Source organism: Bos indicus, chromosome 20, assembly GCF_029378745.1.
Source record: "Bos indicus isolate NIAB-ARS_2022 breed Sahiwal x Tharparkar chromosome 20, NIAB-ARS_B.indTharparkar_mat_pri_1.0, whole genome shotgun sequence".
Lineage (NCBI taxonomy): Eukaryota > Metazoa > Chordata > Mammalia > Artiodactyla > Bovidae > Bos > Bos indicus.
The window spans coordinates 38,136,985-38,149,320 of NC_091779.1; the positions used below are offsets into that span (position 1 = coordinate 38,136,985).

The 12,336-nt window shown below is 36.7% G+C and overlaps 1 protein-coding gene across 1 annotated transcript in view; it reads left to right on the forward strand.

Annotated features, from left to right (window-relative positions):
* The window catches only part of LOC109575088 (UDP-glucuronosyltransferase 3A1-like), a 37,991-nt gene that overhangs the window by 21,741 nt on the left and 3,914 nt on the right, over positions 1 to 12,336 (forward strand). The window contains exons 3-5 of the mRNA XM_019983164.2: positions 560 to 674; positions 5,005 to 5,536; positions 10,773 to 11,004. Of these exons, the coding sequence (XP_019838723.2) occupies positions 560 to 674; positions 5,005 to 5,536; positions 10,773 to 11,004 (879 nt within the window). The remainder of the gene's footprint in view (positions 1 to 559; positions 675 to 5,004; positions 5,537 to 10,772; positions 11,005 to 12,336) is intronic.

The window sequence follows — 12,336 nt, forward strand, 5'->3', positions numbered from 1 at the left end:
TTTCACCCTGGAAGTTGCAAGCCCTCCATGGACTATGAGTTTCAAAATAATTATTTTAGAAGATTCTGTCAGTGCGTTTGTTGTTTAAATGGAGAGACAGATTTTTGGTGCTTCCTACTCTATCATCTTCCCAGAATCCTCCCCACTGTGTGTTGACCTAATTTTTTTTCATAGCATATATGTTTGCACAAATATATGTATATTATATATGCATTTATATATAACTTAAATACAAAGTATACCACTTACCATGTGTGTATCCTTGACTGTTTGACACCCCATTCATCTTTGTCTTCTCACCTGTTAAATGAGGAATACCTTTAATCAAAGGCTTTGAATGGAACTCTAGCAGTTTAAATTGAATAAAAGTGACTGAATATTTGTAAAGTTCTTAATAAGTATTGTCATATGATTAAAGGAATGAGAGGGCAAGAACAAATTCAAAAAGCAAACATCTAAATATATATAAAATTATTGCAATAAGTACACTATGATATCATGCTAATTTTGGTCTGAGTTATGTGACATATTAAATATTTCCCTGTTGGTGTTTTCTTAGATTTAGAAAAGGAGGAACACTCATTCCAGGTTATCAGTTGGCATTCACCTGGAGATCTTGAAAATGAAATAAGGAAACGTCTGGATTTGTTTGTGACAGAAGCTTTGCACAACAGGTAATTTATTCTCTCAATGAAAGACCTAGTATTTCAGTGATACAAATAAATGGATGGATACATGGATACTGGGAATAAGTTTAAGAGCAGTAGATGAGTTGATGGATAAATGGATGGAGAGAAGGAAGAATGATATGGGGTGGTGGGTGGATGGATGAAGCAGATGATTTTCATACTATCTAGTCTGTATATTGTCCTTTTCCCATGAAAAACATGAATTTCTACTTTTAGTTGTGGCAGATAGTTGTGAGGGATTGTTGCTCCTGGATCTTGTTGGTGATACATCACTTACAAAACTTTGTGTATACTCTCCCCAACACAGAAGGAGGGATAGACAACCTAATTTATCATTGTTGGTAAACAAACCCTACCCACCATTTTATACTTATTTTTTCTCCATTCTCCTTATATAAATTCAAGAATGGAAAAACACTCATCATGAATATTGATTTTTTTTTCATACCTTGAAATGTTGCTCTTTTAAATACATTAAAAATACCTCAAATACTTTGATGAAGCACAGTGAGAGATGAGCCTGAGAGTTTTTGTCATCACCTGGGATGTATAGAAAGTTCTTTATCTTTGACATATAAGAGGAAAGACAATATCCATGCCTCAGTTGGCTAATTTCAGTGGCTTAACCCACCCCCTTCTTTCTTTAAAAATTCTACTCACTATCAAAGTTGTGTTCAAATCTTTTTCTTAAAACTTTCTTACTCTCTAAAACTAGAAGATCAAATTCTCTCCACTTTAAGACATCTGATCTAAAGTACTCATTTGAAACTTTGTGTTGTTAGGCCTATGTTTTTTAAGTCTATGTCTTGTTTCTTCTCTTGCAACTTGATTTCTTTGAAGACTGGTTCTACACACACACACATGTTAAATATGGTGGAATATATGGAGCACAAGGCTTCCCTGATGGCTCAGACTGTAAAGAATCTGCCTGCAATGCAGGAGACTTTTCAATCCGTGGGTCAGGAAGATCCTCTGGAGAAGAGAATGGCTACCCTCTCCAGTTTTCTTGCCTGGAGAATTCCATGGAAAGAGGAGCCTGGTGGGCTATAGTTCATGGGGACACCACACAGTGTCGTCTTGTAATCTTTTTCAATGAATCAACTTAATTTCAGATAGGATTAATGTTCTACTTTTGAGGACTTTGTACTTCTTATTTTGAATTTACCCTGATATTTGGCAATCATTCTTTATGTAGAATCTTTAAAAAATATAATAGAGGATAATTTCAGCTAATCACCGTCCCTCAACGTTGATTCTAAAGAGCAGGTAGAGATCTGAATATTGCTAATGAATTATCAACCTTATTGGCCTTCTTTAAGTGGGCTGACATGGTGTAGTGTTGTACAGGTTATGGGTTTGCTGAGCCATTGATTCTTTCAGTCCTTTGCTATACTAGGAGGCCCACAGGTCTTCAAAATACCTGTACCTGTGATCTCTGGTCACAAACATTCTTGTCTATTTCTCCCTGGGCTATACAAAAAGAATCATTTTCTTTGCAGGCAGTGATGGAAAAACATTGATGGAGAATAGTTCCTGGAATAGGGTAATAAATGGGTCTTAATTCGGTGTCAGTAAAAATTGAGCATTAACTTCTATAAATACCCCGGTGAGCATAAAGTGGAAAGGCTGTTAACAAGTTTCAAACAAAGTTTCATTTATGTTTGTTCTAAATCATTTAACTTTACATTAGAAAGATATAAATCTCATAGTGGTTTTGATTTGCATTTCTCTGATAATGAGTGATCTTGAGCATCTTTTCATGTGTTTGTTAGCCATCTGTATGTCTTCTTTGGAGAAATGTCTATTTAGTTCTTTGGCCCATTTTTTGATTGGGTCATTTATTTTTCTGGAATTGAGCTGTAGGAGTTGCTTGTATATTTTTAGATTAGTTGTTTGTCAGTTGCTTCATTTGCTATTATTTTCTCCCATTCTGAAGGTTGTCTTTTCACCTTGCTTATAATTTCCTTTGTTGTGCAGAGGCTTTTAATTTTTATTAGGTCCCATTTGTTTATTTTTGCTTTTATTTCCAATATTCTGGGAGGTGGGTCATAGAGGATCCTGCTGTGATGTATGTCAGAGAGTGTTTTGCCTATGTTCTCCTCTAGGAGTTTTATAGTTTCTGGTCTTATGTTTAGATCTTTAATCCATTTTGAGTTTATTTTTGTGTATGGTATTAGAAAGTGTTCTAGTTTCATTCTTTTACAAGTGGTTGACCAGTTTTCCCAGCACCACTTGTTAAAGAGATTGTCTTTAATCCATTGTATATTCTTGCCTCCTTTGTCAAAGATAAGGTGTCCATAGGTGCATGGGTTTATCTCTGGCCTTTCAGTTTTGTTCCATTGATCTATATTTCTGTCTTTGTGCCAGTACCATACTGTCTTGATGACTGTGGCTTTATAGTAGAGCCTGAAGTCAGGCAGGTTGATTCCTCCAGTTCCATTCTTCTTTCTCAAGATAGCTTTGGCTATTCGAGGTTTTTTGTATTTCCATACAAATTGTGAAATTATTTGTTCTAGCTCTGTGAAGAATACCATTGGTAGCTTGATAGGGATTGCATTGAATCTATAAATTGCTTTGGGTAGTATACTCATTTTCACTATATTGATTCTTCCAATCCATGAACATGGTATATTTCTCCATCTATTAGTGTCCTCTTTGATTTCTTTCACCAGTGTTTTATAGTTTTCTATATATAGGTCTTTAGTTTCTTTAGGTAGATATATTCCTAAGTATTTTATTCTTTTCGTTGCAATGGTGAATGGAATTGTTTCCTTAATTTCTCTTTCTATTTTCTCATTATTAGTGTATAGGAATGCAAGGGATTTCTGTGTGTTGATTTTATATCCTGCAATTTTACTATATTCATTGATTAGCTCTAGTAATTTTCTGGTGGAGTCTTTAGGGTTTTCTATGTATCCATTTCACACCAGTCAGAATGGCTGCAATCCAAAAGTCTACAAGCAATAAATGCTGGAGAGGGTGTGGAGAAAAGGGAACCCTCTTACACTGTTGGTGGGAATGCAAACTAGTACAGCCACTATGGAGAACAGGGTGGATATTCCTTAAAAAACTGTAAATAGAACTGCTTTATGACCCAGAAATTCCACTGCTGGGCATACACACTGAGGAAACCAGAATTGAAAGAGACACGTGTACCCCAATGTTCATCGAAGCACTGTTTATAATAGCTAGGACATGGAAGCAACCTAGATGTCCATCAGCAGATGAATGGATAAGAAAGCTGTGGTACATATACACAATGGAGTATTACTCAGCCATTAAAAGGAATACATTTGAATCAGTTCTAATGAGGTGGATGAAACTGGAGCCTATTATACAGAGTGAAGTAATCCAGAAAGAAAAACACCAATACAGTATACTAACGCATATATATGGAATTTAGAAAGATGGTAACAATAACCCTGTATACGAGACAGCCAAAGAGACACTGATGTATAGCACAGTCTTTTGGACTCTGTGGGAGAGGGAGAGGGTGGGATGATTTGGGAGAATGGCATTGAAACATGTATAATATCATATATGAAATGAGTCGCCAGTCCAGGTTCGATGCACGATACTGGATGCTTGGGGCTGGTGCACTGGGACGACCCAGAGGGATGGTATGGGGAGGGAGGAGGGAGGAGGGTTCAGGATGGGGAACACATGTATACCTGTGGCAGATTCATTTTGATATATGGCAAAACCAATACAATATTGTAAAGTTAAAAAATAAAATAAAATTAAAAAAAAAGAAAGATATAAATCTCATGTTCAGTTTAGAATTTGGATTCTAATATTAGTATCAGATCAGATCAGTCGCTACAAGCTATCAGATGCAGGATATATAAGATGGTTTTAAAAAAAAGCAAAATCATCATCAGTATTGATGGACTCTGTCATGAAGTTACTTCCACAGCTTGGCTGGGAAATAAGACAGTTGCTCATAAGTCAGTATACAGATGAAAATAAAACAGAACATCACAGAATATATCAAATAGACACGGAACCACGAGATTTGCTACAGAGATGGCTCCCAAAGCAGAAGGACCTTGAATTGGCATGATGGTGGGTGAATTTGGATTGGTCAAAGAAAGGAGAGGGGAAGAAGTGAGTATATTTTAGGAAGTAGAAACACCTGGACCAGAGTGGTAGAGTAGAGGATATTTCTTGGACAGTAGTAAAATTGGTGGGTAAAAATAGGCTGTCAGATATGGTCTTTCTTAACTGGATATTTTCTTTGAGCTGAAGATTATCCTAAATATTGTGAAATTAAGACCTCCAGTGAGTATTTGTTATTAATTTTTTTTTCTTACAGAAAAAAATCTGAACACTTTGTAAATTTAATGGAAACACTTGGGACTCGATGCAGTTATCTGCTAAGGAGACGTGATATCATGGATTCCTTAAAGAATGAGAACTTTGACCTGATAGTTGTTGATGCCTTTGACTTCTGTTCATTTCTAATTGCTGAGAAACTCGGGAAGCTGTTTGTGTCCATTCTTTCCACATTAGTTAGCAGACTGGACTTTGGCCTGCCAAGCCCCTTGTCTTATGTTCCAGTATTTCAGTCTTTCCTAACTGACCATATGGACTTCTGGGGTAGAGTGAAGAATTTTCTGATGTCACTTGTTTTCTCTGTGGAGCAGTGGAAAATACACTCTACCTTTGACAACACCATCAAAGAACATTTCCAGGAAGGTTCTAGGCCAGTTTTATCTCATCTTCTAAAGAAAGCAGAGCTGTGGTTTGTCAGTTCTGACTTTGCCTTTGAATTTGCTCGGCCTCTGTTTCCAAACACTGTGAATGTTGGAGGCTTAATGGTCAAACCTATTAAACCAGTACCACAGGTAAGTAAAACCTGAGAGTGTGGATTTCATGCAGAGGTCTTCAGTGTAGAGTTGGTGTCTGCTCCTGCCACTGGGATCCTGGAATTTAAGTAGAGTGAGATAGGCAAAACCCCTAGTATATAACTTTTAATTTAATTTTTCTATTTTGTATTTTATTTTTCTGTTGTTAAGACACTTAATATGAGATTTACCCTCTTAACAAGTATTTAACAGTGCAATACATTATTATTGACTATAGGTGTCATGCTATATAGCAGATTTCTAGATCCTCTTCTTTCTGCTTCACTGAAACCCTGCCTCCATTGAAAAGTAGCTACCCATTTCTCCTTCCTCCAGTCCCTGGAAACCAGCTTCCACTTTTTGTTTCTATGAATTTGGCTATTTTAGATACTTTATATAAGTGAAATCCTGCAGTATTTGCCCTTCTGTGACTGACATTTCATTTAGCATGAAATGAACCTCAAGATTCATTCATGTTTTCACATATTGAAAAATTTCCTTGTTTACAAAGCTAAATAATACAAACTAACTGTATGTTTAAACTGTTGTTGTTCAGTCACCAAGTCACACCCAACTCTTTGTGACCCCATGGACTAAAGGCAGGTTGAAGGCAGAAGGAGAAGAGGCTGTTTATACTACAGAGGATGTTTATTCTACATTTGCTTTAACCATTCATCTTTTGATGGACATTTAGGTTGTTTCCACATCTTGGCTCTTGTGTATAGTGCTTCAGTGAACATGGGAATATAGATATCTCTTTCAGATCATAATTCCCATTCATTTATGTATATACACAAAACTAGGATTGTTGGATTATTTTATTAGTTCTATTTTTAATTTTTCGATGATTCTCTGTATTATTTTACATAGTGACATTCCTGACAATAGTGTGTAAGTGTTGCAACTTTCCCACATTTTCAACATATGTTGGTTAATATATGCTTTATGTATTTAGGTGGAAGATCCCCTGTGGAGAAGGAAATGGCAACCCACTCCAGTATTCTTGTCTGGGAAATCCCATGGACAGAGGATCCTGGCAGGCTACAGTCCATGGGATTGTAAACAGTCGTACACGACTTAGTGACTAAACAACCAAACAACATCATGTTGGGTGCATATATATTTATAATTGTTGTATCTTCTTCTTGGATTAATCCCGCAATCATTATGTGATGTCCTTCTTTTTCTCTTATTATAGTTTTTGTTTTAAAGTCTATTTTGTCTGATGTAAATATTGCTACCCTGGTTTTCTTTTGATTTCCATTTGCATGAAATACCTTTTTCCATTCCCTCATTTTCAGTCTGTGTGTGGTTTTAGATCTGAAGTGAGTCTCTTATAAGAAGAATATATATAGGTCTTGTTTTTGTATCCATTCAGCCACTCTATGTCTTTTGTTTGGAGTATTTCATTCACTTACATTTAAAGTAATTATTGATAGGTATGTACTTATTGCTATTTTGTTAATTGTTTTAGGGTTGTTTTTGTTCCTTTCTTCTTTTTTTGTTCTCTTCCATTATAATTTGATGATTATCTTTAGTGTTATGTGTAAATTTCTTACTCTTTGTGTGTGTATCTATTATAGATTTTTGATTTGTGATTACCATGAGGTTTGTATATAGCAACCCATTATGTGATTATTTTAAGTTGCTAGTCTTAATTTCAAATGCATTTTATCAAGTCTGATTTTTTACTCCCTCTCCCCTCATAACTGCTTTCTTGCAATATATTTTACTTCTTTTTTGGTTTTATGTACATCTTAACTGCTTGTTGTGGAAATAGATGATTTTACTACTTTTGTCCTTTAGTATTCATACTGGCTTTGCATGTGGCTGATTTACTACCTTTACTGTATATTTGCTTTCACCAATGTGTTTTTCCTTTTGTAATTTACATGTTTCTAATTGTGGCCTGTTCCTTTCTGTTTTGAGAGGCCCCGTTAACATTTCTTGTAAAGCTGGGTTGGTGGTGCTGAACTCTCTTAGCTTTTTGCTTGTCTGTAAAACTTTTGATTTCTCCATCAAATCTAAATGAAAGTATTCTTGTTTGCAGATTTTCCCTTTCATCACTTTAAATATGTTGTGCTACTCCCTTCAGGCTTGCAGAGTTTCTGCTGATGAATCAGCTGATACCGTTACGGGAGTTCCTTTGTACCTAACTTGCTGTTTTTCCCTTGATGCATTTATTGTTCTCTCCTTAACTTTTGCCATTTTAATTACAGTGCGCATTGGTATCGTCCTCTTTGAGTTAATCCTTTTTGGGACTCTCTGTGATTCCTGTACATGGGTGTCTATTTCATTTCCCAGATTAGGGAAGTTTTCAGCTATTATGTCCTCATAAATGTTCTCTGCCCCTTTCTCTCTCTCTTTTCCTTCTGGACCACTATAAAGTATTAGTATGTTTGATATTGTCCCCAAGGTCTCTCAAACTGTCTTCACTTCTTTTGATTCTGTTTTCTTTTCCTGTTCAGCTTCAGTGATTTCCATTACCCTGTCTTCCAGTTCACTGATCCATCCCTCTGTATCATCTACTCTGTCAGTTCCTTCTAGTGCATTTTTTCACTTCAGTTAGTGTATTTTTCACCTCTATTTGGTACTTCTTCATATTTTCTAACTTTTTGTTAAAAACTTCTAACTTCTCAGTTTGTTTATCCATTCTTCTCCTGAATTCTATGATCATCTCTATGATCATCATCTTGAATTCTTTTCTTTATTTTGGTAGATTGCTTATATTTACTTCACTTAACTCTTCTGGTAGTTTATCTTATTTATGAAAACTTGCTTGGATCATATTCCTCTGAAACTTCATTTTGCCTAATTTGCTATTTTCATTTCTATGTACTTGTTAGGTTGGTTACTTTTCCTGACCTTGGGGAAGGGATCTTTTGTAGGAATAATCCCATATGTCACAGCAGTGTACACCCCTCTCCCTGCTTACCAGAGCTATATTTTCTAGGACTGTCCCTTGTGTGGGCTGCATGGATTCTTCTGTTGTGGCAGGTTGACTACTGTGGATGGTCTGGTAGGTGTTGACTTGACCCTGGTCCAGTTGGTTGCCAGGCCTTGCTTTGTGGGGCAGTTGGCAAGCTGCTGGTTGGCAAGGTTGGGTCATGATGCCACTGACTGCAGAACCCCAGGGGATCCTGGAGCTAATGCTGGCTGACTGGCCACAACCAGTTCTTTTTAACTTCTAGTGAAAATCCTGGTTAAAGCAGTAAGACCAAAAAAAAAAAAAAAAAAAGGAACAAAAATCATATATATTAGGAAGGAAGAAATGAAACTGTTTTTATTCACAGATAACAGGATGGTCCATGTAAAAATCAAAAAAAGTCAAGAAAAAACTCTTGGAACTAATTAGTAATTATAGCAATGTCACAGAATATACGTTTAATGTACCTTTCCTATATACCAGCAATGAACAGGGGGAATGTGAAATTTAAAACATAATATTATATGTTGCATGCATACTCAGTTATGTCCAACTCTTTGAAACCCCATGAACTGTAGCCCACCAGGCCTTTCTGTCCATGGGATTATTCAGGCAAGAATAATCATTTACCTTCTCTAGGGAATATTCTTGACCCAGGGATCGAACTTGCATCTCTTGTATCATCAGGCAGATTCTTTACCACTGCACCACCTATATTAGCATTCTGCAAAATGAAATACTTAAAAATAAATCTAATAAAATATATATAAAATTTATATGAGAAGACATACAAAACTCAGATGAAAAAAATCAAAGAACTAAATAAATGGAGAGATATTCCATGTTAATGGATAGGAAGACTCAGTATTGTCAAGATGTCAGTTCTCTTCAGTTTGATCTAAAGATTCATTGTAAATCCCAATCAAAATCTCAGTAAGTTATTTTGTGAATATTGACAAACTGATCCTCAAATTTGTATGGAGAGGCAAAAAGCTTGAAGAGCTAATGCAATATTGAAGATGGAAGAACTGACATTACTCAACTTTACCACTTACTGTGAAGGACAGTAATCAAGACAGTGTGGTTTTAGAAAAAGAATAAACAAATAAGATGCACATGAATTTAGTCAACTGATGTTTGACAGTGGATTAAAGGCAATACCATGGAGAAAAGATACTTTTCAACAATCAGTGCTGGAGCAACTGGACATTTACTTGCAAAAAAATTGAATCTAAACCCAGACCTTACCTTCTCAACAAAGATTAACTAAAAAATGGGTAATATACTTAAATATAAAATGGAAAAGTATAAAATGCCTAGAAGATAACATAGGAAAACATCTAAATGAAATAGAGTCTGGTGATTACTTTTTAGACATAAAACCTAGGATATATTCTATGAAAGAAAGAGTTAATAAGTACATTAAAAGAGTTAATAAGTATGTTAAATTGAAATTAAAATTATCTGTCCTGAGAAAGACCTTGTCAAGAGAATCAGGAGAGAAACCACAGATTGGAAAGAAATATTTGCCGAAAACCTACCTGGTAAAGACTGATGTTAAGAATATACAAAGAATACTTAGAACTCAACAACACACAAAAAATCAATTAAAAAATGGTCCACAAACCTTAACACATACCTCAACAAAGAAGCTATACAGGTTTCTAAAAAGAATATGAAGAAGACACACAGCAGAATATTCTCCCAGCATGTCTACCTCAGTCCCCAGAAGGCCCACCAGGCCCTAATGGGCCAGGACGGCAGACTGCACTCCCCCAGGCTCTAGCTCCTCTGATCTGACATTTGAATACTCCTGAATGACCATGTCTGCCTGGATCTAGAATGAGGGTTGAGGATGACTCTGGTACTGGGGTCATGTTTTCAATGAAGAAAGAGATTCCCACCACTTCAATTTTCCTCTTCCATAAAACATTGTGATACACGAAAGCTCTGGGTTGAGACATGGGTGCTGCAGTCTTAAGTACCTCATGTGCAATGTGCACCATTATGGTGGCTGGTTACCTAAAGCTCTCTTCACATCCATTTGTGAGTGAGTATTTAAAGTGTTTATATGGGAAAATGTGTCCCAAGGTTTCATAAAAATTTCTTCAAGGCCATCTATCCAGAGGATCTGAGCCTGGTGCAGAGGGCACTGAGCTGTCTTAGAGGCTATGAGAACAGTTTCAAGGCAGTGAACTCTAACTGTTAACAGGAGAGTATGTTCAGTAAATAGATGATTTTCATCTTTTGGCTGTCTAGGCTTTCCCTGACAACATTATTCACCTCCTTTCCTTTCCTACCTCTCTCCAGGAACTTGAGAATTTCATTGCCAAATTTGGAGACTCTGGTTTTGTCCTTGTGGCCTTGGGCTCCATCGTGAGCAGATATCAGTCCCAGGAGATTCTTAAGGAGATGAATGCTGCCTTTGCTCGTCTCCCTCAAGGGGTGATTTGGAAATGTAAGCCTTCTCATTGGCCCAGAGATGTCAAATTGGCAGCAAACGTAAAAATCATGGACTGGCTTCCTCAGAATGACCTCTTGGGTAAGGACTTTCCAAGTCTACTTCTCTCGTCCTTATGTTATCTTTGGGGTTCATTAGGGTTCTGACATCTAGTTAGGCAGTCCTGTTCACATGAGAAGAAGCAGCTGATAAATGAAGGTAAGTATTCCAAGGAATGGAACAGCCAAACTGGAGTTGTTGAGAAATCAAGCTATACTTCCAAAATGTCCCAAACAGCATTTCCTCTTCTTCTCCATTTCTGATACCTGCAGCTGGAAGTGGTATCACTTCCAGTTTATTTTGACCATACCTTATCTGGCACTAAAGAGGGTTGCTCAAACACAATCCAAGATGATTTGTCAACAGTTTGTCTGAGAACTCATATAAGGGGGCATATTGTCACTGTCTCCCATGGTCTCTTGAACCCTTGTTCAGCCACGTTTTTTGTTGTTGCTCAATTGCTACGTCATGTCCAACTGTTTGCAATCCCAAAGACTGTAGCATGCCAGGTTCCTCTGTCCTCCACTATCTCCCAGAATTTTCTCAAATTCATGTCCATTGACTTGGTGATGCTATTGAACTACCCTCTGCCACCCCATTCTCCTTTTCAGCCACGTGCCATTATACAAACATATATCTACACATATTGATACATTCTCCTTAGTACCACAGGTGTGAGCAACTCATACCTTTACAAAGTTGATGCTGGTGGTGTCTGAGGGTGTGCTATAATGTCTACATGCCAAACTGAGTAATCTCATAGCTGGTGATTTGGTTCAGCAAATCCTTTGGTAGTTGAGAGCTCATTACATCCAAAAAGGTTTTCTTTGTCTCTTTACTGTTTTTTGGATACTCCTCACTGTCACATTGACTGAATCAGAGGGTCATAGCCAAAATTGTGGTTCAAAAACATATTGGGGAATTTAAGATAGAGAGTTCTGAACACTGACTTAAGAAGGCATGGGGTAGGGAAAAGAAGTCCCCCTTCCAAAGAAACCAAGTGGATTCTGATTCACATCCCTATTGAGAGGCAGAGTTTGAAATGAACTCTTCACTAACACTTGTTTTAGTTTTCTGTCAATAAGGGTATAGACTCAAAAATGACAGAATGATCTCAGTTTGTTTCCAATACAAACCATTCAGTATCACAGTAATACAAGTCAATGCCCCAACCACTAATGCCAAAGAAGCTAAAGTTGAACGGTTCTATGATAACCTACAAGAATTTCTAAAACTAACACCAAACAAAGATGTTCTTTTCATCTTAGGGGATTGGAATGCAAAAGTAGGAAGTCAAGAGATACCTGGAGTAACAGGCAAGTTTGGCCTTGAAGTACAAAATGAAGCAGGGCAAAGGATAACAGAATTTTGTTA